General features: G+C 44.9%; 1 protein-coding gene across 2 annotated transcripts; it reads left to right on the top strand.

Moving 5' to 3' along the window:
* The first annotated feature begins 3,297 nt into the window (after window positions 1-3,297).
* On the top strand, window positions 3,298-10,028 carry LOC110919582 (protein ESSENTIAL FOR POTEXVIRUS ACCUMULATION 1-like). 2 transcript variants are annotated; one of them, XM_022163855.2, is made up of 11 exons: window positions 3,298-3,454; window positions 4,659-4,747; window positions 4,837-5,634; window positions 5,702-5,819; window positions 5,903-5,968; window positions 6,046-6,651; window positions 6,736-7,945; window positions 7,976-8,902; window positions 8,995-9,164; window positions 9,247-9,306; window positions 9,391-10,028. In XM_022163855.2, exons 1-11 carry the CDS (start codon window positions 3,400-3,402, stop codon window positions 9,780-9,782), a joined length of 4,491 nt encoding a protein of 1,496 aa, XP_022019547.1. In that variant the 5' UTR covers window positions 3,298-3,399; the 3' UTR covers window positions 9,783-10,028. The 2 variants fall into 2 exon arrangements, with proteins under 2 accessions (XP_022019547.1, XP_022019546.1); XM_022163854.2 differs by having other exon boundaries at window positions 6,736-8,902.
* The last annotated feature ends 8,413 nt before the right edge of the window (window positions 10,029-18,441 follow it).

Raw genomic sequence — 18,441 nt, 5'->3', positions numbered from 1 at the left:
ATGGGGTGGGGGGTGCTCCTTGTTACCACTCTCCGGCGTGAGAATCAGTAGTTTGCTTGGGAAGCAAAGTAAGATAGTAGTAGTAGTGAGAGAGTTGTGAGAAGATACCTCAAACCTGGTTTGGGGTTGGTATTTATAGCCGAGGAGTGAAGGAGGATGATGATGGATGGACTGACGACGTGCTGCACCTTTTCAGGTGTGTCAGGCTCGTCGGTTATGGAGGTTACGCCACGTCAGTCCATTGCTTACGTAGCTCTGACAGGTAACTGCCATTGGTGCCACTTGCACTGTGGTGTCAGTACCACTTGCTTGAGTGCATAGGATGCGGTGCAAGCCGCATCGCTACGTGCGGTAACATCTGAAGTCACCGCGTCTCCTACTTGTGATCAAGGAATACGCGAGATGCGGTGCTAGCCGCATCGTCGTCTTGCCTGCATCCCTTGTCGTGACGAAAATGTCCGTATGGTGCGGTGTCAGCCGTACCGCTACGTTTATCTTCTTCTATGCCTAAGGTAAGGCTTTCTTGTATTGATAGAAGTGTTCACTGGATGCGGTGCGATGCCGCATCGCTGTGAATACTTCCGTTTTCATACACCAGATGTGATGCTATGTCGCATCACTCTACCGTTCTCATGTTCCATGTAAGTCCTCCTTTGTTACTAGATAGATTGGATTCAACCCTTGTGTCGACGCGTTCCCGCATGGGCACAAGTAGGTTGTTACCTATCCGCGGGTTTTGATAAGGGTAATGGTCACTCGCGATCGATGCTGACGCGAGATCTGGGACCATACCCCTTCAAGTCCCCCCAGTCTAGTGTTGCTGCCACATACAAGGTGTATGTGGGAGGAGTACTGGACTATGGTGTTTGGAAGGTAGTTTGGAGTCTGGAGAAGATCCTAGACCATGTGTGGTCTTTTCTGTATGTAAATCAAGCTGGAGGTCTGGAAGGGTCATCTGACGCCTCTTCCGTATCGGTGAAGGAATCTTCGTCTGATGCGAGATTCTCAGCCGATTTATGTCACCAGGTGGCTTGCCACCTGTTGTTGTGCCGAAGGTCTCTTGGAGACCTTGTTAGTAATGCTGCACAAACTTCGAACCAACCTCTGAGATGGTGGTTCGAAGGTATGTGGAGGTTTCCCACCCTTTAAAGGTGGTCTTTTCTTCATACCAATTGTTGAATTGGTGCATGAAGAAGAAAAGAAACTTTTGGACCAATCTTTGAGACTGGGATCAAGAGTTGTTGATGCTTGCAAGTGCTTTGCTCAAGCTCTATGTTCAGCATCTAGTTATGAGACGACGATCCCTTTTTTGTTGGGTTTTCGTGTTTATCGTCATAGCTCTTTAGTAACCGCACGTTCTTTGCGGTTACCTCGTTGCGTCATTGTTGGCCATGTTTGGTCGAACAATGTATATTCGTACTATGGGTAAATAAACATGGTCATAGGCAAGGGTATGCCCACCATTGTTTATTCTATGCGGCCCATAGTCGGGCTACCAAAGTCATAAGCAGACTTGTTACCGCTGTTCGGACGCTTGTTGTTCGACGAGGGTTTATTTAGAGCGCTGTTCTGCGTTCGTTTTGGAGCCACTTACCTTCCCGCTCCAATACCGAGTTTGCCTTGCAGTAGCATTGTTCGGTGATGTGGAGTGAGCTTGGCTCTTCCGTAGCAACCACTCTGCGGAAGCTATGGTTATGTCCGTAGCTCCTCGTGAGTGTCTGTGGTTTTGCATTACCACATTTGCTCGAAGCGGGTGTGGCTCGGATGTAGCTCTTGAAGGTTCAGGAGACAGGGTTGCTGATGTGCGTTCGCGTGCATTCCCTTCCTTCCTTTTGTTAAAGAAGGTGTTCATGTACCCTCTGCGGTTGTGAACCGGACAGGAGGGATTTGAAGCTTGAAGAGAATGAAGGCAATGTGGTTCCCCTGTGTCTGGGATGCGGTTCAGTCCAACGGCCAACGCTATTCTATATAATATTCAACACACGCTCTATCTAGCCTATTCGCACAGTGGCAGACATACAAAATATGCACCAACAGAGAGGATGAAGAAGATAAGGTGGACCATCTTTTTTTTTTAATTGTTCAGGGGCAATCTAGTCATTTTGGATATATTTAACTGAGAAAATTAACATGGGTTAGTGACAAGGATCACCCGAGTGCAAAATTTGCAACCACTGGGACCAACTCTGTAATTAGTAAACCACTAGGACCAAGTCTGCAATATTTGCAAACCACAGGAACCAACCAAGCATTAAACTATTCTTCTTATTAATAAAAGCAAAGCCATTAAAATTTCTCCTCTAGCACATACACACTTAACTACCACATAGGTTCTTTACTACTTGAACTATCAAGCCAATTAGTAATACAGACTCCTTGTTCGACTGGGAAGGATCTATACAGCAATATCTCGAGAGGAAGCACTGCACTGCCTGAACAACTAAAGGATGAACTCTAAAGTTTCCCATTGGATAAAGTAGAGCTAATTTTGTATTACCCTCAAATAAAGGGACTTTTCTACATCAAGAGAATGTGGTTTAAAGAATAATACGGGGACATATCTTATTTGAAAGAAAGTTAGCAACAAAGTAGATATGATACACAATTAAACAAACAAAAACGACTTAAAAATGTGTATTCAAACCAACAACAAATCACAATAACAATAATTTCCATCCAAATGTTTGATTGAATCTTTGAGTATCATCCATTTTGTCTAGCTTATTTCATTTTGTTAGTTTAATCTCATTACTCGAAAATACATGTAAATGCGTAATTGTTACATACACTAATACTCTACAGGAAGAACGAAATCTATATCTAAACAAATATCTCATTCTTTCTTTGGAGCAGCAGTATTCATAATACTTATTACTACTCACTCGTACATATCTTTTAACTCACCAATTAAGAAAACACGTCTGATATCTCACTAATCAAAAGTTTAAAATCCCTAACAAGATGAATTATAAGAAAACGGATGTGATATCTCACTAATCAATGAAATCAGTTCCAATGATCACAAGCTACAAAGAAAAACAGGTAAACATAGATTCAAAGTCGTCCTAAATATAGTGATTGATACTCGCAACATCAATGATTCTAGCAAACGTGTTCGTATCTAACTGATTGAGTATCCTAATCCCATAATACACATTCGAATATATTTACGAGTAGATTTAATGGGTGTGTTAGTAGCCACTAGTTAAAAAAAAAAAAATCTAATTTCCAATTTTTATTTTTTTTTTTACAATTTTTTTTACAATTTTTTTTTATCCCGACTCCGTATGCCCTTGCTATATTTCCCCCGCACTCGTGTCTATCTCCCTCACACCTTCCTTGACGCAGCCAACACAAACCCTTATTTCTTCGGCGTCGACGACCTCTCTCCGATCATCAATGGCCGCCTCCACCAACTTCGATTCTCCTCTTCATAACTCTCAGATCTCCCGAGGTTATTCACTCACCTTTCTTCTACTCATATCCTCTTCATACTTTCTCCTTTATTTTCTCAAAACCCTATCTTATGTCTACAGATTTCACTAATTTCTCTGTCGATTTGTGAATGCATTTATCTTAACGCCGTTGTTTTTGTTTTCCGTCACTGGTTTCTGAGCCGCTTAGTGTTTTGCGATACGAAATGTGACGCAATTTTATTCGCTTAATGTTTAGGGCGTGGATGTATATATATACATATATGTGTGTGTGTGTGTGTTTGTGTGTATCGCTTTTATGAAATTTGTTCTATTGACGATTTGTTTGTTTGTACGGTGGTGGTTTTTAGGGTTTTGGAATAAACATAGTGGAATAATTTGTGTTGAGGTTGATTTATGTGGTATTGAGTGTATTTTGAGAGTGACGTTAGTTAGTGGTTTGTTTACTATGTTTATATCTATTTTTGTTATCATTTCGATTTCAGGACTGATGTTTCGGTATCATACGGTTTGATATATGCTTGTAATTTATCGGTGTTTATGTACCTATGTGGTTATTGAGTATGGTAAAAAGGCCTGTATGGGATTATATAGCATTTTATGCTGATTTGTGATGGTAATTTGTTATTTTTTGCTTTGTTTTTCACTTTAACTCTGCTCATGAAACAGTTAAAATCACAAAGAATTAACATTTTAAGGTTTATTTATGCATTTTTAATCTTCGCAAAGGATTCGATCGTTATATGGGACCAATGGTTCTCTTTAATTTGTTTACGCTATACATTTAGCTGCATTGGCACAAAATATTACTCCCTAGAACCCTTTGTGGTAGACTCATGCATACTTGTACAGTTGTACTTAAAAAGTGAGGAAAACTGAGTAAAATTTTGTCATAACTGAGTACTTTAGATTTAGGGCTTTTTGAAGATCACATGGCACATGTGTTTCAATGATGTTCATCTTTGTCTTCTAGTGATGTGATTCAGTTTTATAGATTGACTTTGAGTTGATTAATATTCTACAGTTAGTACCTAACAACTGGTCTAGTATTTGTTAATGCGACAATTACTTTGGTTACTCGACTTATTTCTGATCCAGGTTCATTTGAAGACAAGTTTAGATGTATAGCAATGGCATCTTATTGACCTTTCTGAGTGATTGTTATTGTATTTAAACTCATGTGTGGATTTGCTAATTGTTTCTTTTGGCTGTTATGTTGTGTAGATGGGCTAGGGTCTGACAGTTCCATTCCACTTTCACCACAGTGGCTTCTCTCGAAACCTGGCGAGAATAAGACTGGAACTTTAACTGGTGTATGTGGCAGCTGTACTTTTTAAAAAAATAGCATCTTCCTATATTTCCAGCTTTGGTTGTTGAGTACCTTTCTTTCTTTGTTTTACAGGAGGGCCCCACCAGTCCTTTCCCAACATTTGGCAACCGCATGGAGTTTATGAAATCACCTGGAAATGACAACCACACCCTTGATTCCCAAAAGAAGAAAGATGTGTTTAGGCCATCTGTGCTTGATAACCGTGAAAGGTGGCGTGATGAGGAAAGAGACACAACTGCCTTTGTTCGCAAAGACAGGTGGCGGGAGGGTGAAAAAGAGGCTGGAGTTGGGGATAACCGCAAGGTGGACCGGTGGGCTGACAACTCATCTGGGAAACACTATGGTGAATCACGCCACACCCCATCTGATAAATGGGGTGATTCTGGTAACAAGGATGCAAACCATGATCAGGTTCAGCGACGTGAGAGTAAGTGGAACACACGGTGGGGCCCTGATGACAAGGAAACTGATGTCATTCATGAGCATGACATCCCTCGTGAACGGGAGGCTGACAATCCTCGCCCGTGGAGATCCAACTCAGCACTCAACCGAGCAAGAGTAGACCCGCCACATCAGCAAAGCCCGGGTTTAAACAAGCCGACTTCCATGTTTTCTCATGGTCGGGGACGTGGGGAACATTATAATCCAACCTTCTCTGTTGGACGAGGTAGGGGAGCCTCTGTTGGTGACAGAGGGAATGATGACGTGTCACCAATGAGGTATAGCAGGACAAAGCTTCTTGATGTGTACAGGATAACTGATATGAAAGCTGGTGGAATGATGTTAGATGGTGTGGTACCAGTGCCCTCACTAACACAGGAGGAAGTACTGGAGCCACTTGCACTTACTTCACCTACTCCAGAAGAATTGGTAAGTTTAAATAGTAATACTTTCTGTTAAACGTAGCAGGAATAAAATCAGGTTATCTTGTTTGCAGTTTATATTAAAGGGGATTGACAAAGGGGACATTCTAAGTAGCGGTGCTCCCCAAATTGCTAAAGATGGATCAGGTGGGCTTAATGCGGTTGATCCTCAGTCAAGAAGAACCAAACTTGGTACGGAGAATACATCTTTCTCAAGATATGCATTGAGTTTATAATTTATTCCATGACTGTTGTTAATACGACTTTTTTAGCAGGGAGTAGAGAAGATCTGTCACTTGCATCTGACAACTATAGAGACGAGACTGCTGACAGCTTCAAACGTATATGTTCAGATTATTTTGTGTCATAAGACGCTTGAACCTTTGAGAATTGACCATAGATCAATTTGTGTTTGCAGCAACAGGAGAATCAAAGATGCCGGGTGCACCTTGGAGATCAGTATCCATTGGACGTGGTCAACCAAACCCAGTTGACTTGAGGGACATCTCCGGTGACATGAGGTCATGGTCACAGCCCCAAAAGGATATAACCAATGAATGGAGTGGCAGCAGTTTAACAAATCCAGTTATCAAAAGGCAACCACCTGGAATTATGGGCCGAGAAGAAACAAGAATAGTTTCTCAATCCTCACCCGAAGACCTAGTTCTTTTTTACAAAGATCCTCAGGGTGCAATTCAAGGTCCTTTTACTGGCAGTGATATCATAGGGTGGTTTGAAGCTGGATACTTTGGGATAGATCTTCTAGTACGTCTTGCAAATGCACCACAAGACTCGCCATTTGCATTACTTGGTGATGTCATGCCTCACCTGCGTGCAAAAGTCAGACCGCCACCTGGATTTAGTGCTGCCAAACAAAGTGAAATCAATGATGAATCCAGTAAGGTTCAAGCAGGGTTGGGTGAGCATGCTATGTTGAAAAATGACCCAGTATTTCACCATGGCTCAAGTAAAGAGGCTGAGAATAGGTTTATAGAGTCTCTCATGAGTGGTGGTCTCTCTGAAGGTTGTTGTAAAATGATTTTGCTTTCATAGTTCATAACATGTGATGTTTGTTATTCTTTTATGACTGAATTTGTTTGCTTTATAGGTATGCATGGGTACTTTGGGAACTCTAGTTCAGTTCCAGCCAGAGGAACAGAGAGTGGGGATAACCTGTTTCAGTTGGCGAAGATGATGCAGCTTGAACGGCAAAAATCTTCGTCTAATCCTTACTCTCTTTGGTCTGGGAGCGGTCTTAAACCTGATGTGCTTCAGGACCCCGCAATTCCACAATCAAACATGATACCAAACCCTTCAAATCCTGAATTCATGTCCATTCTTCAAGGCTTGTCAGATAGGTCAACCCCCACCGTGAACAATTGGTCAAACTTCCCTGTTCAAGGTGGACCTGGGTTGGATCCACTTCAGGATAAACATTTCCCTCTTCAGTCAGCCTTTGGAGTCCCCCAAAGGCCGCAAACACAAAATATGCCCTCACTATCAAGTTTACAATTTGACAATCCTTCTGGTCCACTAACTCTGGAAAAGCTTCTTTCATCTGGGCTCCCTCAAGATCAAATAATAAGTCTATTGCAACAGCAACAAATGTCACAGTTGAAACCTCAGATTCCCATACCTGCACAACACCCGTTGGTATTGGATGATTATTTGTTGCTTAAGCAGCAGCAACAAAAGCAGGAACAGATGCAGCAGATGATGCGCCAGCAACTTCTTTCACAGGTGCTTAAGGACCAACATTCCATGCAACGGTTTGGTGAGCAGTCTTGTGGACCGATGCTGACCCCCGGGCTATCTGTTCCCAATCCTTCACTACATGACATGTTGCAAAATCAAGTTCCTCATATGCAGGATACAGTTGCTCGTATGCCTGCAGTTGCTCCTCAAGCTGCTGTGCATTTACCCCATCAGTTGATGGAAAATACAATGCAACAAAATGAAGGTCGGGAACAGGAGCAAGAAATGGCAGTTGATTTGAAAACAGGTCAAAATGTTACGATACCTACCTCCAATGCTAGTTTCGTTTCTGATCCTGCAGACAATTATGAAAAACCTGTGGTTGTGGAAGAAGCTGTTGAACATGACGATATTTTGGAGGAGCCGCCAACTGATGTCATTGAGCCATCAACTGTTCAGAGTGAACAGTCTAATGAACTCCATAGTCTGGAAGAAGCAAAACCTGTTGAGGTTAAGAAAGCTAATGACAAGAAGTCAAAGAAACATAAGGCAAAAGCACAATCGTCTGACATGGCCAAGTCAGCATCTAAAACACAGCTGCCTAAGCATTCTGAAACTGAATTGACCGAGGTCAATGAAGCTGAAGCTGGAGAGACCAAATCTAGTGTGGTTACTGAAGAGGATGCAAGCAAGCCTAATGATGTTAACCCACAAGATAACGATAACGTACAAGTTCATAGTAGCCAACGAGCTTGGAAGCCTGCTCCTGGGTTTAAGCCAAAGTCATTATTAGAAATTCAGCAGGAAGAGCAGCGGAGGGCCCAGGCCCAAGCCCAAGCCAAAGCCTCTTCAGAGATGACTGTATCTGATATTTCGACATCTCTAAAGTCAATGAACATGTCTACCACCCCTTGGGCTGGTGTTGTTGGCCATTCAGACCACAAGCCTATGGAAGCCAAGAAAGATTTGACCACGACCACTTCTGAGGTTTCCCACAATCAGAAGCAGAACAAGGGCCAGTTGCATGAACATCTGGCTGGAGAAGTACCGGTGAAATCCAGTGAAAAGAATTCTGCAACCTCTGATCTGATAGAAGAAGGTAACTTTATTGAAACTAAAGAGTCAAAAAGGAGTCGCAAAAAGTCTGCAAAAGCCAAGGCTGCAGGAGCTAAGGTTTCTGTGGCTGCTGCTCCTGTTGAAATACCTGTGAGCTCCAGTCCAAACGAGAAAAGCAAAAGTTCACGTCAGGAGAAGGTTACCGTTACATTGCCAGCCATTCCTTCTGGTCCTTCACTTGGAGATTTTGTTGTTTGGAAAGGGGAGACTGTCCCCTCATCACCTGCTCCAGCGTGGTCTACCGATTCAGGTAAGACCGCAAAACACACCTCTTTGAGGGACATTCTCAAGGAACAAGAGAAAAAAGTTTCTTCGCAAATACCCGTTCCTACACCAATACAAAAACCTCAAACTCCTGCCAAGGCTGCAGCATCTCCTATCAAGACGATGTCACAATCCAAAAGCAAAATTGACGATGATTTGTTTTGGGGTCCATTGGATCACCCCAAGCAAGAAACAAAAGGGTACATCCTTTTATCTTCCTCTTTTCATAGCTTCACGCATGTTTAGTATCTATATTTCTTTGTTTATAAGCGTATGTGGTTGATGCATGCAGGTCTGATTTTCCGCAACTTGCAAGTCAAGGAAGTTGGGCTAAGAACACTAACACTCCTGGAAAAGGAATATCTATAAACCGCCAAAAGTCTGTGGGTGGCAGACAGGAAACTTCTCTTTCTTCTTCTCCCGCGTTAAAGGGGAAACAAGATGTGTTGGCTAAGCGTTCTGGTAAAGTCACTTCCTTTAAGATAACGGCAATTCCATAACGCTGATTAATAAGTTTTTTGAATATGATCTTGTATTTGTGCAGAGGCTATGGATTTCAGAGACTGGTGCAAGAATGAATGTGTCAGACTTCTTGGAACCAAAGGTTTACAGGATCTCAACTTTTTTTTTTTTTGAATTTAATGTTATTATTTATTACTTATTTATTTCATACATTTAATTGTTATAGATACAAGTTTTCTGGAGTTCTGTTTGAAGCAATCTAGATCAGAAGCAGAGATATTGCTCAAGGAGAACCTTGGATCTTATGACCCTGATCATGAATTCATAGACAAGTTCCTCAATTACAAAGATTTCTTGCCTTCAGACGTCCTTGAGATCGCCTTCCAAGGTGGGAATGATCAAAAGGTGAGTGGGGATTTCAAATCCGTCAGTGATGGGTTTTGGGACTCGGAAATTGGTGGTAGCGGTGGTAAAGCGGTGGTTGCAGATGGTGGTTCCGCTAAGGGTGGAGGTAAGAAGAAGGGGAAGAAAGGAAAAAAGGTGAGTCCTGCGGTGTTGGGGTTTAATGTGGTGAGCAACAGGATTATGATGGGAGAGATTGAGACGATCGATGACTAGGTGCGACAGGTGTTGGTTTGTTTTCTTATTATTGTAGTTGTAAATATTTTTGTCTCAAAAGAGAGCCGTCTGTCATGTACATGATAATTTTGGAGTTTAGGGTTTAAGAAGTGCTCCATCAATTTTGTGACCTGTTTAACTTATTTCAACTGTAGAAGAGATACCCCAATATGCCAGATGCTTGTTAGGCTGGGAGTTTTATGTATTTCAAAAGCCAGAAATTACATCTTTTATGATCTTTTTTTACCCTTTTCTTTACTTTCTTATAATATATATATTGTTATTTTGATTTGTTATAAATCGAACACATTAAACTGCCTTTTGAAAGTATTTGTAAAATGGTTCTTTTACACTTATTATAACAAATCTTTTAAAGAAACTTGTTTTACCCTAGCAATTATATGGGTTTTGGCACCATCGTTCAATGTGGTACGCCCATTCTCGTCACCAAAATCTCGACTAGGCGTCATTAGGCAATGGTTTGTCCGTTCATGTTGCCAAAATTTAGTCCTTTTGTGCGAATTGTCAAGGATGGTTATTGTGACAATGGTGTTGGAATTTTCATTCTCTCTACGAATTTGATCAAATGGTTTTTCACTATATTTAATTTGGGTCTATCTATGTGAATTTTTACACCGTCACTATTGTGTGTTGTGTAAATAGTGGAGCCATATGAACCAGAATTTGTAACTCGAAGCATATGGTAACAACAATCAACACTAATTGATATTGGATTGCACATATCATGTTGTGTCAATGATGAGAAACAAATGAGTCTAGTGGTTGGAGGTTGGTCCATAATTGGAGCTTCCTCAACTATAGGGTTGCCTTTTTATTTACTTCTCATAATATGTATCCACCATTGGGAGGTTGACGAACGGTTTAGATGTTGATGAAACAATGGTTAACCGGGCAGGGTTAACACACTGATCTCGTCAAGAAGGGTTAATCCCTTCCTCTCGAGGATCGCTGGCTGGATCACCGGTGGTTGATCTCCTGCACAAGGAAACAAGCCGTGACTCGTAACAAGGAGGATGGGGTGGGGGGTGCTCCTTGTTACCACTCTCCGGCGTGAGAATCAGTAGTTTGCTTGGGAAGCAAAGTAAGATAGTAGTAGTAGTGAGAGAGTTGTGAGAAGATACCTCAAACCTGGTTTGGGGTTGGTATTTATAGCCGAGGAGTGAAGGAGGATGATGATGGATGGACTGACGACGTGCTGCACCTTTTCAGGTGTGTCAGGCTCGTCGGTTATGGAGGTTACGCCACGTCAGTCCATTGCTTACGTAGCTCTGACAGGTAACTGCCATTGGTGCCACTTGCACTGTGGTGTCAGTACCACTTGCTTGAGTGCATAGGATGCGGTGCAAGCCGCATCGCTACGTGCGGTAACATCTGAAGTCACCGCGTCTCCTACTTGTGATCAAGGAATACGCGAGATGCGGTGCTAGCCGCATCGTCGTCTTGCCTGCATCCCTTGTCGTGACGAAAATGTCCGTATGGTGCGGTGTCAGCCGTACCGCTACGTTTATCTTCTTCTATGCCTAAGGTAAGGCTTTCTTGTATTGATAGAAGTGTTCACTGGATGCGGTGCGATGCCGCATCGCTGTGAATACTTCCGTTTTCATACACCAGATGTGATGCTATGTCGCATCACTCTACCGTTCTCATGTTCCATGTAAGTCCTCCTTTGTTACTAGATAGATTGGATTCAACCCTTGTGTCGACGCGTTCCCGCATGGGCACAAGTAGGTTGTTACCTATCCGCGGGTTTTGATAAGGGTAATGGTCACTCGCGATCGATGCTGACGCGAGATCTGGGACCATACCCCTTCAAGTCCCCCCAGTCTAGTGTTGCTGCCACATACAAGGTGTATGTGGGAGGAGTACTGGACTATGGTGTTTGGAAGGTAGTTTGGAGTCTGGAGAAGATCCTAGACCATGTGTGGTCTTTTCTGTATGTAAATCAAGCTGGAGGTCTGGAAGGGTCATCTGACGCCTCTTCCGTATCGGTGAAGGAATCTTCGTCTGATGCGAGATTCTCAGCCGATTTATGTCACCAGGTGGCTTGCCACCTGTTGTTGTGCCGAAGGTCTCTTGGAGACCTTGTTAGTAATGCTGCACAAACTTCGAACCAACCTCTGAGATGGTGGTTCGAAGGTATGTGGAGGTTTCCCACCCTTTAAAGGTGGTCTTTTCTTCATACCAATTGTTGAATTGGTGCATGAAGAAGAAAAGAAACTTTTGGACCAATCTTTGAGACTGGGATCAAGAGTTGTTGATGCTTGCAAGTGCTTTGCTCAAGCTCTATGTTCAGCATCTAGTTATGAGACGACGATCCCTTTTTTGTTGGGTTTTCGTGTTTATCGTCATAGCTCTTTAGTAACCGCACGTTCTTTGCGGTTACCTCGTTGCGTCATTGTTGGCCATGTTTGGTCGAACAATGTATATTCGTACTATGGGTAAATAAACATGGTCATAGGCAAGGGTATGCCCACCATTGTTTATTCTATGCGGCCCATAGTCGGGCTACCAAAGTCATAAGCAGACTTGTTACCGCTGTTCGGACGCTTGTTGTTCGACGAGGGTTTATTTAGAGCGCTGTTCTGCGTTCGTTTTGGAGCCACTTACCTTCCCGCTCCAATACCGAGTTTGCCTTGCAGTAGCATTGTTCGGTGATGTGGAGTGAGCTTGGCTCTTCCGTAGCAACCACTCTGCGGAAGCTATGGTTATGTCCGTAGCTCCTCGTGAGTGTCTGTGGTTTTGCATTACCACATTTGCTCGAAGCGGGTGTGGCTCGGATGTAGCTCTTGAAGGTTCAGGAGACAGGGTTGCTGATGTGCGTTCGCGTGCATTCCCTTCCTTCCTTTTGTTAAAGAAGGTGTTCATGTACCCTCTGCGGTTGTGAACCGGACAGGAGGGATTTGAAGCTTGAAGAGAATGAAGGCAATGTGGTTCCCCTGTGTCTGGGATGCGGTTCAGTCCAACGGCCAACGCTGGTTCTGAGCATCTGACACACCCGAACGGGCTCGTGTGTGTCATGTCCGCATATTCCACGTGTGCTCGTGGGTAGTGCGGATAGGTATTATACCCCCTTATAGTGTAGAGATATATATTTTTACCTATTTTTAGGGGTATGTTAAAAAACGACATGCGGTATGGGTTATGGTGCGGTATACCAGAGAAACCGCATGCCGCTTATAATTGGATAATGTAGTCGCTTTTTGTTGCATACGTGGCTGATCGCACGTGTGAGTTGGTGAGATCTTCCTGGCATGTGCTGAAATGAAAGGACGTTTGCACTGCCCGAGGCATTAAATGCACTGTAGCGAAGAGTGTAAACGTCTCTTGTGTCAGGCGCGTGGGCGGCCACGCGCGCGTGATAACCGTCAGCGGAAACGGCGCTCGACACGTGGTGTCATACGATTCGCCCTTTTTGAACGTGATCATTTGTTTTCTCCCTCCGCATTAATTGCGATGGGTATATAAGGGGAAACCGTTCGTGGTTTCCCCTCACTTGTTTGAAATTTCAAAAATTTGCCGGTGAGAGAAAACCTGTTCTTTGTCTTCTCCGACGAAATTCCTTGAAGTTCCAGTGAGGGTTTTGGTTTTTCGACTCACGTTCCTTCATATTTTTGATATTTTCTGATGGCTGAACCATCCAATCCACACAATGTGGAGGGTGAAAACCCTGAACAGCCGGTAGTATCGGCTGATGAAGACGAAGATGATGATGTTGACGTTCCCGGTGGTGGGTTACCGGTGTTGAAGTGGTCAAAGGGTGGTTTTAAAACCCTGATGGCCACTGTGCAGATGGCTAAAGATTGGAATGCTACCTACCCACAAGTGGGGGACACCGGTGCCGATGCTCCGGCCGGTTATATAACCTTGTGGGCTGATTTTTTCAACGACGGCAACCTTAGGTTGCCGGTGACGGTGTTTGTTGCGGAGGTATTGGAGTATTATCACCTCCATATCTCCCAACTTAGTCATTTCGGAATGTTCCGAATTAGGAATTTTGAATACACATTCCGTGCCCATGGCTTGCCCATTACAGTGGAGAATTTCCGGCGGTTCTACCAGTTGACGGTGAACACCGGTTTTTTCTCGTTTACTCAACGGCATGGGAGTCTGAAGTTGATGACGCCCCCTAAGGGTGTGACAGGCTGGAAGAAGAGGTTCTTCTACGTGAAAGCCTGTGCGGTCTATGCTACTATGTCTTTCAGGAATGTCAACGTTGGAGTTTCTGATGAAGATATTCCTGTTGCTTCCGCAAAGACCGTGGACTGGTTCTCTAGGCTGCGGCCTATTGAACTCAAGAAGTTGGATAATGATCAACTGTGGATATTGCGGATGATGCTCTCCAGACCGGATAGGAAGGAAAGGCCCGTTTTGCGGGAACAGGGTGGTGGTAAGCTCTTTACACTTTGTTATTTTCCTTATTTCCTAAGCCTTTGTAATAACCTGCATGCATGTATCAGCGGATGCGGTTGGCTTGTGGAGAATGTTTGAGCCCGATTTCAAGGGCCAGGTTGAACTGATTGCGGTTGAGCTGAAGAAAGGTTTCAACCTTGAAATTCTTAAGAACTTCCGCGTGCCGTCGAAAGCGGTGCTGGATGCCCCGGTTCCGGGAGACGCAAGAGGTACGTCTTACGTGGCATTAGTTTTTTCAGTTTATCTTTTTGACCGGTTCTGTTGATTGTGTTAATCCAGGTATCCTTGCGGATTTGGGGAAGTTTGAGAAACGTGTCCCCAAAAAGACTGTGGAGAAGAAAACGGTGAAGAAGACCGTGCGGGGTCGTGGCAAGGGGAGTGTTGAAGGCTCAGCTGCCCCTTCTTCAGTTTTTGAAGCCGCAGGTACCTATCGATCTTGTTCTTGGAGATATACCGATTACGTGGTAGTATCTGACACCCTTGAGGGTTTGGGTGTTATAGGTAGTGGTGCGGCTGCGGGTGGAACTGCTGTGGTTCCCCCCGTTGTTGGAGAGAAAAGGGGGCCAGAGCAGAAGGCTGCTGGTGGTGGTGAACGAAACGTCGGAGACTGCAGACCAGGAGAGTTGCTCCGGCGCAGAAGAAACCTGCAGTTGCTGCTGGTAAGTATATCCCTTTTCCTTGTTTTGTATGTACCATGGGTGGGAAATACTCATTAATGCTCTTTGTATTGCAGAATCCCGAGATGCGGGGTATTCTTTCTTCGACTTCCCTGCGTCTCCTCCGCATACCGCTGCTGCGGGTGCGGGTGTATCGAAGGAGACTGTCGCGCCCAAGGAGCCTACGGCCCCTTTTGTTGGGCCGGTTCGCGATCCCCCCTTGGAGAAGACGGTGGAGACGACTGCTGACCGGATTTTTGACACTGTGGATTCCTCGGACAATCTGATCTCTCCTAATGAGGGTGATGGAGTGGATTTGAGGTTTTCAGATGCCGGTAAGCAGAAGTCTGATGCTGAGGTGCGGCAGCAGGATGCTGAGCTGCAGAAGTCTCCTGCTGGGGAGAAGGGTAGCGGCTCGTCTGCTGGTGGTGCGGGTTATGACGGGCCTCCAATTCAGCCTGGGGAGTCTGAATTGGAGTATTACTACCGCACATACTCCCCGGGTCGCAGTATGGTGTATCACCGACCTCCCTGGACTGTTATGCAGGGGGACGATATCTCAAATGACCCTGCGGCATGCAAGGAGATTCTGGGTGGTCTGGGCACCCCTTTTGAAGTCGAGCGTGCCCGTGCCGCACCCCGAGAGCTGCGTATAAACCAGCTCTCATCAATGCTGGTAGGGACTTCCATTGTGGCAAATGCCATTTTGGAAGATTATAAGGTGCTGGGCCGCCGCGAGGAAGAAGCTGCTCGCATGCGGGCTGAGGCGGAGAAGTTGGTCGAGGCTGCCCGTGTGGGTGCGGAGCAACTCGAGAAAGACAAGGCTGCTTTTGAGCAGCAGAAGCAGACTTCTGAATGGGCTGCCGCTGCCCAGCTGAAACAGGTGCGTACCCTTGCTAAACTTCTTGCTGATGAGCGCAAGAGTTGGAATGAAAAAATGTCCAATGAGCGCAAGAAGTGGAATGCATCGTGGGCTAAGCAGAATGACATTCTGTTTTATGCTCGGCAGGAGTTGACAAATGCCAAGGCAGCGAACGCTACCTTGAGCCAGGAGAAGGCTGCGGCTGAGGCCATTTCTGTTAAAGCGCTGCAGGCGAAGGCCGACGCCCTGAAGGCGCTTGGAGAGGCCAAAGAAGCCGGGGCTCGTGCCTCAAAGGCCCTTGAAGAGGCCGCAGAGAAGGAGAGCCGTTCTTCCAAGGCTCTTGAAGAGGCGAATGCGGAGCGCATTCGTTTAGGCAAAGTTGTTGACAGTCTGCAGGTACGTTTCTTTAACTTTGTTACTTTCGTCCTTTATTGTTTTGAAAATATTTATCGAGTGAACTGTTTGCTGTTTCTGTAACAGGCTGAGGTTCAGGCCCGGGAGGTCGCGGTTACCGACCTTACTGCCCGCGTGTCTGCTGCGGAGAAGCGGGCTGACGCCGCTGCTGAGGCCAAGGATGCCTTGGTGTCCTCTTTTAACCAGCTGGAAGCTGACCGTGAGTGGTTGCGGACTCACGGCATCGCGCGTGTAAGTATCCGTTGCCTTTGCATTTGCTTGGGTTAGTATCCAAGACTTATGATCCCTTTATTGCAGATTGTTGAGGCTATCATGAATGCCCCTGAGACCGCATCTGGTTTGGACCTGGTTAAGGAACGTGCGCGCGATGCTGGCTTTAAGGCTGGTTATAACCGCTGCATTGGGCATATCAATGTATTATCCGCAGGTGGTTATACTGATAAGGCATCCGGGTTCCGTGATGTGGATACCGAAGGTCGCCTGAAAGCGGTCGTAGCCTCCTTTTATGATACGCCCCTTGCCTGTGTAGGGGAACTGGACGATTGTTTGGAGGTTGCGGACTATGTTGACCGCTTGCGGATGCTTTATCCGGATGTGGAAGAGGAAGAACCCGCTGGTGGTGCCGGAGGAGATGCGGGGACCAGCGGTACAAAATAGGGTTTAGGTTGGCGGGTGTGCCTCCTTTTTGTATTCCTCTTGTATAGAATAGGAACTTTATGTAAATTCATTAAGCATCATGTGGATACTTGAATTTTTTGAATATAAAGTTTCTTTGTTCAGTTTGTACAAGTGTTTTTAATTCTTGCATGTCTGAACGTATGTATGCGTAACTTTACCCATTTATGAACGGGGTCAAGTATACTCCATACTTTTGTTGTATGAGTACGCGTCAATTCTGGTATTTACCGCGTTAGGGTTCTTAGAATTGTGTAAGCTTTGTAAAAACTTCTATATCCGGAACTCTACCCATTTGTGAATGGGGTCAAGTGTACTCCATACCTTTGTCGTATGAGTCCGCGTCAATTCTATTGTTTGCCTTTTTGGGCTCAGGAATTGTGTTAAGTGTTTAACAAAAACTTGTTTATCCGGCCGGATGAACATGCAAGTCTTTTTGCCTTTTGCTGGCCTATTACAATATTTGTGTGTGGTTACCACTTTGTATGGGTATCGCGAATGAAGATTTTGCCAATCTGTTTTTGGGATATCGCAAAGTGGAACACGCATTTGTAATAGTAATAACAAACAATAATGTATAAAATTGCTTATTTATTTATTTGCAAATGGCCTGCGGCCCGATAGGTTACATAGAGAAATGTAAGAACATGGCTTACATATAACAGCGTCGAAGCTGTTGTGCATTCCATGTGCGTGCGATAGGTTCACCGCCTAGTGTTTGCAATCTGTACGCGCCTTTCCCTAAGACCTCTTTGATGAGGTAGGGTCCTTCCCACTTGGGGGCGAGTTTGCCTGGGCGCTCGGCATTAGATGCCTCATTGTCGCGTAGGACGTAGTCTCCTGGGTTGAAAGTACAAACGCGGACGCGCGCGTTGTAGTACTTTTCAAGTTTGGATTTATATTTGGCCTCGTTGATGGCAGCGTTTTCGCGCCTTTCTTCCAAGAGGTCCAAATCGATCCTGCGTTCCATGTTGTTGTCTAGTTTTTCAATAGCCAACATTCTAGGAGAGGGGAGACCTACTTCTGCGGGGATCACCGCTTCTGAACCGTAGACTAGGCTGAAGGGTGTTTCCCCATTGCTTGTTTTTGGGCTTGTACGGTGAGCCCATAAGATACTTGGGAGTTCATCGACCCAGCCACGCCTGGCTGTTCCCAACCGTGCCTTGATCCCTTCGACTAGGCTTTTATTGATACTCTCGACTTGGCCGTTCCCTTGCGGGTGTGCGACTGATGAGAATATGTGCTCAATATGTAGTTCTTCTAGCCATTTTTGAAATTCGTCGGCAGCGAAGTTGGTGCCGTTATCGGTGACGATGCACATTGGTAATCCGAAACGGCTGATGATGTGTTCCCAAATGAACTTTCTTGTTATCATAGCAGTGGTTGAGGCGAGCGGTTTTGCTTCCACCCATTTGGTGAAGTAATCAACCGCCACTATGATAAATTTAACCGCACCTGGAGCGTCAGGGAAAGGTCCCACAACGTCAATTGCCCATTTCTGAAAGGGCCATGCGGTTGTGACGGGGACTAAGTTGTTTTTTGGCCGCAAGGTTTTTGGAGCATGACGTTGACAGTCGATGCACTTGCGCAACTCTTTGACGGCGTCCAGGTGCATGCCGGG

Source organism: Helianthus annuus, chromosome 16, assembly GCF_002127325.2.
Source record: "Helianthus annuus cultivar XRQ/B chromosome 16, HanXRQr2.0-SUNRISE, whole genome shotgun sequence".
Taxonomy (NCBI): Eukaryota; Viridiplantae; Streptophyta; class Magnoliopsida; order Asterales; family Asteraceae; genus Helianthus; species Helianthus annuus.
The sequence above is the reverse complement of the archived record's forward strand: the minus strand, read 5'-3'. Positions and strand labels throughout refer to the sequence as shown.

Excerpts from the sequence above, each read along its gene's own strand:
- LOC110919582 (XM_022163854.2), top strand. The coding sequence starts at position 3,400 with ATGGCCGCCTCCACCAACTTCGATTCTCCTCTTCATAACTCTCAGATC. Across the intron at positions 5,635-5,701 it reads CACCTACTCCAGAAGAATTG|TTTATATTAAAGGGGATTGA; the intron begins GTAAGTTTAAAT and ends TCTTGTTTGCAG. Across the intron at positions 8,903-8,994 it reads CCCAAGCAAGAAACAAAAGG|GTCTGATTTTCCGCAACTTG; the intron begins GTACATCCTTTT and ends TGATGCATGCAG.